The sequence below is a fragment of the Trichoderma breve genome, chromosome 5 (assembly GCF_028502605.1).
Source record: "Trichoderma breve strain T069 chromosome 5, whole genome shotgun sequence".
NCBI classification, from domain to species: Eukaryota; Fungi; Ascomycota; class Sordariomycetes; order Hypocreales; family Hypocreaceae; genus Trichoderma; species Trichoderma breve.
In genome coordinates this window covers 3441328-3452046 of record NC_079236.1, presented here as the reverse complement: position 1 = coordinate 3452046, position 10719 = coordinate 3441328, and the positions used below count along the sequence as shown (strand labels likewise).

Genomic DNA, 10719 nt, shown 5'->3' with positions numbered 1-10719 from the left:
CGAGAAAAAAAACAGAGGTCCGCTGCAGCCGCGATCCGAGACGGGAACGGCACTAACAACGTCCGTGAATACTGGCCTAGTACCTCCAGAGTACGAGTACCAACCAGCCCGATGAGACAGATGAGTTCTGGACCAACAGTGAACCTAAAAATTGCCCGCTAAGTACTGGACCTCACTGGACAGCACAGCACAACACAGCACAGCACAGCACAGCTTCACTGTACGATTGATACTGGCATGGACCCAACTGGTACAGTAACTGGCACTGCACCCCACCCTCAGAGAGGTACAGAGGCCCGCTCCAGAAGCCGGCCCACCGCGATGCCACCAATTCCGGCCCCAAAACTGGAAAAGGGCTCTAATGCACTTGAACCAGACTGACCTGACCTTTTAGTACATACATGTACACATGTACATAAGCTGTTGCCGACCAGGGTTTGTGGGATGCGCATGGGGGGCAGTTCTAAAATGGATTCGAATGAGGTCTGGTGTTCTGGCTGCTGGGTACTGGGTACCGCCGGAGCATGCGATGTTCCACGTAGAGAGTACATGTCGTCACCACTTGAATTCGCCCGTTGGCTGCAGTACCCAATACTCGCTCCAATACGCCGCCGCACTGTACCCGCTACCCTCGCGCTCGCATGTCGCGCCTTGGACCCTGCCCGGTACCTACGGCTGCTCGCCTGGCTGCCGGTACGTACCCAGCAGCACCCAATGCCCTGTAAACCAACCCCCATGCCCCGTCTCAGTCGACCTCCAAACCTGGCGATCTCCCTCCCACATCCATCCTCCCACGCGACCTTGCCTGTTCTTCCTGACCGAAGCCTGCAACTCTCCTCGTACTTACATTTACACTGGCCTTCTCCCACTCTCGTCAAGATGGCTTCTCAACTCCCTCTTGATTCTTCCAGAAGGAATCCTACGATCCTTTAGGCCTTGCCCGCTAGCAGTGCCTTTGTGAAGCCATTGTACACCGAAAAAATCCTTGCTTCATACCATCTGCCCTCTACTCTTTACTCTACTCTCCTCCCTCGTTAATCACGGTCTCAAGACTTGAATCTCGACTTTGCTCCTATTCACGAGTCTCCTCTTGAACAAACGGACTTGCCTCAATACCTATCCTCCATACCGTCATCCTTCCAGCCTCGAACTTTACTGAACTCTATCTGAACACTACATTCAAAGTTGCCGTGATTCAAGCATAGAGTTCTTCAACTACACCAAGCCATCAAACCTCAAACTCGGCTGCGCAGACAACAGAATCTACCGATATACCTTATAAATCGACGCGAGCTGGTCGGCATGGCACTAAATATTCTCTCCGACAATACTGTCCTCCCCTTTGCCTCCGAAACTCCCCTCACCTCTCCCCAACTGTTTCCCACCCTGCTTCCGACGCAAGATCACGACTTGATACTCGAAAACCTGTCCTTTTCCATGTCCGAGATGAAGACGCAAAGTGTCGTGGATGATCAGACTCTGATCGAGGAACAAACCGTCTCACGCACTCAACGCCGCGCTGCTGTTCAGCAGACGCTGCCGTCTTCAACGCTACCTAGGGCTAGTGCTATGTCTCGTGAGTTGCTCCACCCTTGTCCTTGTCCTTCTTTTGTATGACGTCTGAACGGTACTGACCATTTCCCAGGCTCTACATCAAGTGGATCAGTAGTATCAGTTACTGCAACAAACGTCTCAGAATTTCCGGCAACGCCCATGGATGGTAGACCAGTCAATTTTGGCTTGGTTGTTCCTGGTGTTTACCGAAGCAGCTATCCTAAGAAGGAAGACTATGCCTTCTTGAAGAGCCTGAAGCTGAAGACGATAGTGTATGTGTTGGCACCTATCCATGTCGCTCACTCTTGAAGCTAACCCCATCTTAGTACCCTGGTCAAGAAAGATGACCCCGATCACGAGCTTGAGTCCTTTGTCGCTGCCAATGGCATCCAGCAGGCCGTCTTCAACATGAAGGGAACAAAGAAAGAACCAATTCCGCCCAGCACCATGGCCGCCATTCTCGAACTTGTTCTGGATCGAAAAAACTATCCTCTCATGATCCATTGCAACCACGGAAAGCACCGTACCGGATGCGTCGTAGCCGTTGTTCGCAAGCTGTCTGGCTGGGGCCTCGACAGAGTCGTTGACGAGTACACCACCTATGCCTCCCCCAAGGTTCGGGAATGTGATGTCGAGTACATTACCTCATTTCAGCCCAGTTCGCTCGAGATTACATTGGTTCGGCCAGTCCATGCCGAGAATCCACGCTTCGGCCCACTCCAAGTGCGCTCATTTATGAGGACCCTTTTGTTCACTGCCGTAGTCACGACAATATGGCTGGTGTCTGGTTCTCGCATGGCCGTTCAACGCAACAATATGTCCAGCTAGGACGAATTTTCGGAAGAGTCAGAAAAAGTTAGTTGGAAGGTGTACTACGTTATTGCGACTCCAGCTTTGTTTCTATTTCACGACAGCGCTATCCGAAAGAATCGCAAACAAGAACGAAGAGAGAAAGACAGAGAGAGAGAAACGGAGAGAGACAGAGAGAGACGCGGTATCAAGACCGCAGATATAGAGCAAGGTTTACGGAACATTCTATTATTGCCAGTGTTGGGTGTTGCACGGGAAAGGCATCACGGTACAGATTTGTACTTGGGATCTTATGGGTGGGGATTGGGCTCGCAGAGACTTCAAGAGCTGAGACGATCTGCGAATCGGCGTTTTTTGTGTGATGATGGTATTATCCTTCTTGTTTCCTTTGTCGACTTTTTTTTGTTAGAAGAGGTGGCGATGTAAAAGCACACGATGGTTGCGCTTTGCATGCTAATTAACTATCCTGTTTGCCCCATCTCGCTTTTTTACTATCATATCATCATTATCATCTTTGGTGTTGTGGATTTGGGAAGTGGATATTAAGTCTTATATCCAATATTTGTATAGACGGTAGTGGCTCACACTTACTTGAAGGCCATTTGTGCTAGAAACACCATTGGCCTGTGATTGAATACGAAACCTATTTGTATCGCCAATTCAGTCAAAGTGTCATATTGTGAATTTTGCGTAATTCTGATTCCACGCTAAACATGTGCAAGTAGGTAATAGTATACATCTCATGACTCCAACTAAAATGAAGTCCCAGTCGTTCCCTAAGTAGTCATACAATGCCCTCTCCATCTCCATCTCTCCATCCATCTTCTGCCACGTATCTTTTGTTTCTTTCTCCTCTAACCCTAAGCCTCACCCGATTTTTGTCGTCGTTTTCACTTCTTGTCGTCAAACTGCCCCCACCGATTCCGGCTCTCCCTCTCGTCCCTATCACGATCCTTGCTGCCATGCAGATATACCCAACCGCCCGCCACGCAGTTCGCCGCACCGAGCCCGACGGCCGTCCCGCGCACGACGCCGCGGATGCTGAATTTCGCGCGGAGAGTCTGGCGCCGTCGGAGGGCGAGCAGGGCGTAGAGGCCGGACCAGGCGGCGGTGAGGCCTGCGCTGGCGGTTGGGTAGCCCGAGAGGTTGAGGTAGGACGAGAAGAGGAGGGTTGGGGTGAAGAGGGTGAGGGGGAGGGGTTGGAGGGGGCGGGCGTGGAGGGCGGTGATGAGGGTTGCGAGGAGGGAGGGGGGGAGGGAGGATGCTGTTTTGTGAGAAGATTGTTAGTGGTGAGGAATGAGGTGAGAGGTGAGTCTGTGAGAGATTATATATGTGAGATGAGGATTTGGAGGTGGATTTTTTTTTTGGTGTAAGATGGAGGATGGTAGGGGATGGGGTGAAAACTTACAGCCCCATTCGGTGAGACGCTCGGTTATGGACTTTTCAATTGCCTCTTTATCAGATGCCATGATGGGGGCTGATGTTGGTGTTGAGTTTTATGTGTGTTGAGATGTGGTTTAGGCTTTTTTTCATGTGAGATCGCTAACATCCATGGTTGAGGTTGAATGTGACGTGATGTATCTCAAGTTGTGATGACTAAGCACAACCTCTACAAGACACATTCACTTGTTGGCACTTGCAGAGCTGGAATTAGGATTTCACAGCATGATTCAATTGATCAACCTGATTATTCTGGAATTTGTAAATAATTACTTCAATTGAGGGTTAATCCATTGCACAATGGTTGGATGTATAATGGAAGCAAGCTGTTGTAGATATTTTGATGCCTGTTATAAGTACAAATGCGGGCCGGCCGAATGATTCGCCGACGACCCCAAAATTTCCATATTCATCGCACGACCAATATCCACCAACATCGAATTCGATCTCGACAAGGACGGTTCAGTTGAATCGCCGCAACTCCAGCCCAATTCACCATATAAACGACCTTTATAAAGCCTCCTTGAGCCAATTCCGAAAAACACTCACCACTTGAATCAAAGCCTCCTCCACACAAAATCCGCCATCATGGGCGGCAGGCAAATCCGCCCCGCGGGCGTCTACAAGGCCGTCCGGGAAGAGCTCAAGCACCAGCTCATGCCGGGCTACAACGTGCCCACGCCGCCGTGGTTCGCCGTCATGAACTCGGTGCCCCCGTCAGAGGCCCTCGTGCGCACCGTCACGCCGCGCCACCGCATGCCCAACCCAAAGGCCACGAAGCCGAAGAAGCTGTTCCGCCCGCAGAGCATTGCGTACCCGGAAGATGCGTTAAGAACGAGCTTCTACAAGGATCACCCGTGGGAGCTGGCTAGACCGAGGGTGGTGCTGGAGTTGGATGGCAAGGATTACCAGCATTGTGATTGGAGCAAAGGGCTGAGACAGCCGGGTATCCCACTATCAGGTGAAAGGTGAGAAAATCACAAGACCCCGCGGTATATCTCGATGGAGAGGGGAGAAGAATATCCACTGACGAATTTTCTCTGTTACAGCGTCGTGCAGCGCCAGCTGTGGTTAATGGAAAACGAAAAGATGAGCAAGCGCAAGGCATACGACACGGTCCGCCGAGAATTCTACAAGCTGCGCCAGCAAGAGGAGGTTGAGAAGAGGATAGCCATCGAGGAGGCGCGCTACGTCGGCGCGTACTTTGGCAAGACGAGATTGGATATCGGCATGCAGCTCGAGGACCAGGAATACGAGAACTGGAAGATTTGGGCCGGCAAGGAGACGGCGAACCGGGAGGCCAGGGCAAGCTCGGACATTGAGACGTTTGGACTCGAGGAGGAGGAGGGTGCGGCGGAGACGGCGGAGGCGCAGCCTGTGACGGCGGCGGCATAGGTATAGACTCGGAGGGCTGGCATGCTTGTATTATATGACTTGTACGAAGACAATCGGAGAGACGGTTATAAAAAAAGAAGGTAAAATTATGTTATCATTATTTGGCAGGGCTGGGTTCTATGTCATCCAAGCGGCGGGAATTAAAGACAATTTCTCCTGCATTCTGTACGCCATATCGAGTTGCGACTTCTTGGTGCTGTGTGACAAAGACGTCTGCTATACCGGTGTGGAATAGGAGCTTGCCCGTCAGACTGAGAGTTGATATGCGTGCCCAGGACTCAATGTAGATCACCTTCATGCAGCTCTCAGGGACAAGGTAAACCATCTTGAGTAAGTGCACCGCCAACGCAACAAAGAAGCCAGTAGCCGGCCCGTTTGAAAACACGCGGCTGGGATAGCACGGCTTCATCTTCATCCCAACCAGGTCCTTTGGCGGGATGAGCAGCGCGGGGAATATCTCGACGATACTAAGCAGCGCCGTAAAAGGGGTCGACCAGAGCGGCTGGTGGACTCGGCGCGCGCGGGTGACGATGAACTTGTCGTATGTGCCAGGGGACGTCCCACGAGATTCGCACAGCGACGCCAAGCTCTCCTCGTAGTCGTGGACGTGGTTCTCCGACATGGAGTCGCCGCTGGAGATGAGGTAGCGGCGGTGGAAGTCGGCGAAATTGCAGAAGCCGTCGTCCATCATCATAAGCATCTCCTTTGTGTGACCTCCAGAGCCGAGGACGAAGAGGTTGTAGTCTACGGGGGCGCGCTGGACGAGACCATTTTGTGAGTTGGGCTGTCTTGCGCTTCTGTTGCGGCTACGATGGGAGATGAGTTGAATGTGTCTTGTCTAGAGGGTTGGCGGCCGGTCAGAAGGGGTTTGTCTCGCTTTGGATATGAGGTTGGTGGGGAGACTTACTGAGGCGAAGATGAGAAGGGCGATGCTAGAGGCGCCGAGGGTGAGGAGGCTGGCTTTTAGAAGGCGGGGTGAAGAGGTGATGGTGAAGATGGCTGAGCCGAGAGCTACGGCGCTGGCGAGGCCAAAGGCGATGATGGTAGAGCGAGCCATGATTATTATTGAAGGCTGAGTCTATCTATCTCCCTTGATTTCTGATGGACACGTTCATCTAAGCCTTCGTTAGAAACCATCAAATAATGAGTTTTGCAGGGGTGGCAGCGGCTCACAGCGAGTGGAAAATCACAAATAAGGCATTTTAGGCTTGTAGAGATACGCAAAATCTTGTAATTTCAAGATGCGACGCCTGAGCAAAAGGAGTGGTGAGAGTGAGAGCCGTGATGTTGATTGACGGTGGTTCAAGCTGAGGTGAGGTCCAAAGTACAGAGTGCATTGTACCAGTGCCCCACTCTCGTGTTCCTCCTTCTTTACAGTGATTCAGACACGAGGACAACATCACTTGAACAACAACAATCACAAATTACGACTCGATAATTGAAACAACACATTGCGATTTAAATTCAGCATGCCCTATTCGGCAGTTTCAACTTTGAGCAAGCCCTGATTTCAAACATGGCCATGAAAAATTCCCGGTGAGGCGCAGGCTAAACAGCCAAAGCAAAGAAGCGCCTCTCACCAACATGGCATCAAATCAAGGGCTGCTATCCTATCCTCCTTCAAGCAGATCAAATCAAGTCCTCCCAAATATCCGAAGATTCACTCAGAAGCCTAGTTCGATTGCATAAGATCCCGATTTAGAACAGGCGTCTCTTGCCGGGCGCCATGCGCATCATGCGAGCAATTATGATGGCTCGTCTGGTCGCTTCGGCGCCGGCTTCTTCGATCATCACGTCCACTCCTTCGCCGGTCTTGGCAGAGCACTCGAGGTAGCGGTGGCATCCGATACGACGGGCGTACCACATGGCCTGTGAGACGAGCTGTTAGCACATTGTTCCATCTTGGAGCTCTGCATGAAAGACCTACATCATGGGGGATCACGCAGCAGGTAGGAAAAGGCGCATATGAAGGATCAAAGGGGCCTTGAAGTCGGTGGGCCTCATCAAGGCAGCTGGCACGCTGGTCCTTCTTCATGCCGATGAGGTGAAGAAGAACCTCGCTCTGCTGCTGGCTAAGGAAGCCGCCCTGCACAGCGTTCTGCCACTGTGACAAACAACTGTTAGCTCATCTGCTCTGTTGGAAAAAGCAGAAATGTTATACGATACTTGACTTACCCACTGAAGAATAGTGTGGAGAGAATTCTTGTCCTTAATGTCAAAGCAAAGGAAGATGCCGTCCCACTGCACGTACGACAGTCGCTCAACCGTGTTCAAGTCTGGCGCGCCCGAGGTGTCCTACATTTCGACGCGGACCGGCTGAGAGTAGTACATGCGGTGGTTGGTGTACGTCTCGTAACAGGTGCGAGTGATGGCGCTCGACTGTACTGTGATTAGTATCTCGACTTGTCTTACGGGTATACCTTGCCTGGTAGCAGCAGCCATTTCAATCTTACGTCGGGAAAAAGACCATAGCGAGCACGGCTGTCCCATCGTCAGCACGAATTCTCTCACATCACAGGAAGCTGGAATGAAATTGGCTAGGTCTCACAAAAGCAAAGACGTTTGTCCAGCACCCTGGGCACCGACAAACAAAAAGTGAAGGGTCAAGGGCGTATCGAGGACAACCGTGGGAGTGGGCGAAGGACTACGGTGCTTTCTCTTGCGACCAAACAGGGCAAAAAAGCCTCGGATGGGGTTCTTCGCCTCAGTCACCATTTCGTCCTCTTCTTCGTCCCGAACTCCCAGGGCTGTCTCGGGGCGTTCCATGAGGGACGGTTGGAGCGCGTTGGGGCCGTTAGAGCGGCGGAAGAGCGGGATGGCGGCTCGCATCATGGCGATGCGGGTCGATGGGCGGCGAACAGGAGGCTTCTCCGGCTCACGAAAGGTCTGTGACGCACAATGAGAATGATGGACCTGGTAGTGGTGATGAGGGTACTTACGACGCGAGTCTCGGGTCGAGGCACGAAGCCATCGTTGACAAAGGGATCCTCGCGCTCCATGCGGCTGGGGACCGAATGTCTCCAGTTGTCGATGGACTCGGCGAGTTCTCCTGGCATTTCTTGGGGAACATCCTGAGGAGCGTCTTGCATGATTGCCTCTGGCTCCTGATTCTCCATTTTCGCTTCCATGATGAGCAGGTTGATGGAGCGAGGTTGCGAGGTTGAGTTGAGTTGAGTTGAGTTGTTGCAGGAGAGGAGGGTCACTCTGGAGGTGGCAGCTGGTCAAAACAACGGGGCCGATGCGAGAAGAGATTACTCACGAAGAAAAGTAAACAAAGCAGCGTGTTTGAAGTGTTCGACGTGTTGACGCGTTGGCGATGGACGCGACCAGCTGGCAGCACTGATGGCCAGGTGAATTGCAAAGAGGCGTGCGATGGTATAGGGGCTAACCTACAACTCAAGATGCGGCGATGAAGATGCATTTTTGAAGACTGATTGCTACTGTTTAGAAAAGGAATATATGAGTATTCAGCATCTCGGCGCAAAGTTCAAGTATAGGAATAGGATGCAAAGAGAAGCCTGGTAACTTCCACCTAGGTGGTGGATATTCAGTTCTTTGAGTATCTGCTATTCTCGCTACGCTATCAACCTAGCTTATACATGCCATGAGCCGAAAGTAAATGCAAATATGGATCATTAATTCTTTTCATGCAGATGGCTTGTATATCGTTGATAATCCGCTGGTGTCAAAGCAGGTCCCTTGTCCGACTTCACCTCACCATTCTGCATAGTCAATCCATTGTTGTGGACATAGCCCATCCACTTGTTCGCTAGATTCTCGCTGAGCTGTTGAATCTCGTCAACAGGTCCCTTACTGCACAAATATTCGCACACGGTACTGTCCGCATCACCCTCAGCGTCATAGTAAAAGATTCCGGGGACAGAATCAGCCGTGGCATAACATTGCCAAGATCGGTAAGTTGGGGGCAAACGTGTTGGGCGAACGGGGTTTTCGAGTGCCGCTTGAGTCTCTGGGAGAGCAGCCTTGTCACGCTCCGTTGTATCGGTCATCATGTTGATAACGCCGGACATGTACGAAATCTGTTGCTTAACCCAGGCCTTGGGCATTCGTTGTTTCTCGTAGAGTTGGATAGCTTCGGGGATGGAAATGACGCCGCGGACAACCTCACTAATGATACGACCTAGAAAGGCACCGTCTTCCATGGCTGTCGCTGCGCCTTGTGCCATGTTGTTTTGCATGCAGTGGATTGCGTCGCCCATCAATACCACGTTCTTGTGCTTGTTAGACCATGTTTTCACGGGAGCCATCTGAAGAAGGGGCCATCTCTGTGTGTAGTTGACCAGCTTGAGGATCTTCTGAATGATGGGGTGGTAATCCTTGTAATAGTCACGGAATTCCTCAATATTGACCTGCTCCATTTTTGTCACGTAGTCATCTCTGCAAAAGGCGGTGACAATGTTGAACTCTTTGCCTCCTGAAATTGGATACGTGAGGATATAGCCATTGGGACCGGCCCAGACGTCCATGTTGTTTCCCAGGTAAGAGCGCGCTTCTGGGATTTCGTCGAATATTTGCTTATACGTCAACACTCCACGGTAGGCGGCGATCTTGGAAGTGGCCTTGGGAACGATGCCGGGCAGCAATTGTGATCGAATGAAGGATTTGATGCCATCGGCGCCAATGACCATGTCAAACGAGTATTTATCACCCGTCGTGGTCTGAAGATGGACACCATCTTCCAAGTCTTGCATCTCATTGACACGAGCCCCCACAATCACCTTGACGCCATGGCGACGTGCCGATTCAGTGAGGCCATAATGCAAATGGTCACGTCGGACAACAAACCTGTAAATGAATACCGCAGGTTAGAGAAGTACTTTATTTGGAGAAGTTAACTTCTTACCAGGGGAATCCAGCCTTTTCAACCAAGTCAGAAGCCAAAGAGTGTGCAACCAGAGTGGCATCAGGGCCGAAGTATGTGTTACATTCGTGGTGATAGACAATGTTATCACCAATAATTTTGTCTACGCCCCATCTTACTAGGAATCGAGAGACATTGGGAAACATCTGAGGTATTATTAGATAGATGTAAATGGAGAAGATTCATGGAGTCTACATACCTGAATTCCAGCACCAATCTCGCCCAGCTCATGAGCAGCTTCAAGCAGAGTCACCTTTGCTCCAGCTCTAGCCACGGCAATGGCCGCAGTGAGTCCTCCGATTCCTGCTCCCACTATTCCGACATTGAGAGTTTTCTGACTCGCTGTGTATTGACTCATTGTGAATTATGGTTTTGAGTTGGCGCTTTGCTTTATATGTTGATATCAGGATGTGGTTGGATTTGTATTCAGGTTGGCTGTGTAGTTGGACATGAATAGAAGAGCGCCAGACATGACCCTTTTATATGAGAGACAACAACAATCCCATCTCCATCTGCTTCATGGCCTCAAACTTCCCCTCTTCTCCTCTTGAAGGAGCATTAGAGCATTAGACGAAGGAATAGTCTTGTCTACGATTATGTCATAATTTCAGCGCCAGTGGTTGTTAGCATAGATCCTT

General features: G+C 51.0%; 6 protein-coding genes across 6 annotated transcripts; 2 read left to right on the top strand and 4 right to left on the bottom strand.

Moving 5' to 3' along the window:
* Positions 1 to 1302: 1302 nt before the first annotated feature.
* T069G_08665 (tyrosine phosphatase family domain-containing protein) lies at positions 1303 to 2382 on the top strand (the record flags this gene model as incomplete). The annotated part of the gene is made up of 3 exons (XM_056175875.1): positions 1303 to 1576; positions 1646 to 1826; positions 1881 to 2382. The coding sequence occupies 3 exons, from the start codon at positions 1303 to 1305 to the stop codon at positions 2380 to 2382; spliced, it is 957 nt and encodes a 318-aa protein (XP_056026824.1).
* An 872-nt stretch (positions 2383 to 3254) lies between these two features.
* Positions 3255 to 3833, bottom strand: T069G_08664 (uncharacterized protein; the record flags this gene model as incomplete). Its single annotated transcript, XM_056175874.1, has 2 exons — positions 3255 to 3628; positions 3773 to 3833. 2 exons carry the CDS (start codon positions 3831 to 3833, stop codon positions 3255 to 3257), a joined length of 435 nt encoding a protein of 144 aa, XP_056026823.1.
* A 559-nt stretch (positions 3834 to 4392) lies between these two features.
* On the top strand, positions 4393 to 5199 carry T069G_08663 (mitochondrial ribosomal protein s25 domain-containing protein; the record flags this gene model as incomplete). The annotated part of the gene is made up of 2 exons (XM_056175873.1): positions 4393 to 4772; positions 4854 to 5199. The coding sequence occupies 2 exons, from the start codon at positions 4393 to 4395 to the stop codon at positions 5197 to 5199; spliced, it is 726 nt and encodes a 241-aa protein (XP_056026822.1).
* A 97-nt stretch (positions 5200 to 5296) lies between these two features.
* On the bottom strand, positions 5297 to 6256 carry T069G_08662 (oligosaccharide biosynthesis protein alg14 like domain-containing protein; the record flags this gene model as incomplete). The annotated part of the gene is made up of 2 exons (XM_056175872.1): positions 5297 to 6037; positions 6107 to 6256. 2 exons carry the CDS (start codon positions 6254 to 6256, stop codon positions 5297 to 5299), a joined length of 891 nt encoding a protein of 296 aa, XP_056026821.1.
* Positions 6257 to 6897: 641 nt separating this feature from the next.
* Positions 6898 to 8327, bottom strand: T069G_08661 (ras family domain-containing protein; the record flags this gene model as incomplete). The annotated part of the gene is made up of 7 exons (XM_056175871.1): positions 6898 to 7068; positions 7127 to 7303; positions 7375 to 7458; positions 7513 to 7578; positions 7653 to 7680; positions 7748 to 8085; positions 8139 to 8327. The coding sequence occupies 7 exons, from the start codon at positions 8325 to 8327 to the stop codon at positions 6898 to 6900; spliced, it is 1053 nt and encodes a 350-aa protein (XP_056026820.1).
* A 507-nt stretch (positions 8328 to 8834) lies between these two features.
* On the bottom strand, positions 8835 to 10439 carry T069G_08660 (FAD binding domain-containing protein; the record flags this gene model as incomplete). Its single annotated transcript, XM_056175870.1, has 3 exons — positions 8835 to 10005; positions 10064 to 10227; positions 10281 to 10439. 3 exons carry the CDS (start codon positions 10437 to 10439, stop codon positions 8835 to 8837), a joined length of 1494 nt encoding a protein of 497 aa, XP_056026819.1.
* Between the last annotated feature and the right edge of the window lie 280 nt (positions 10440 to 10719).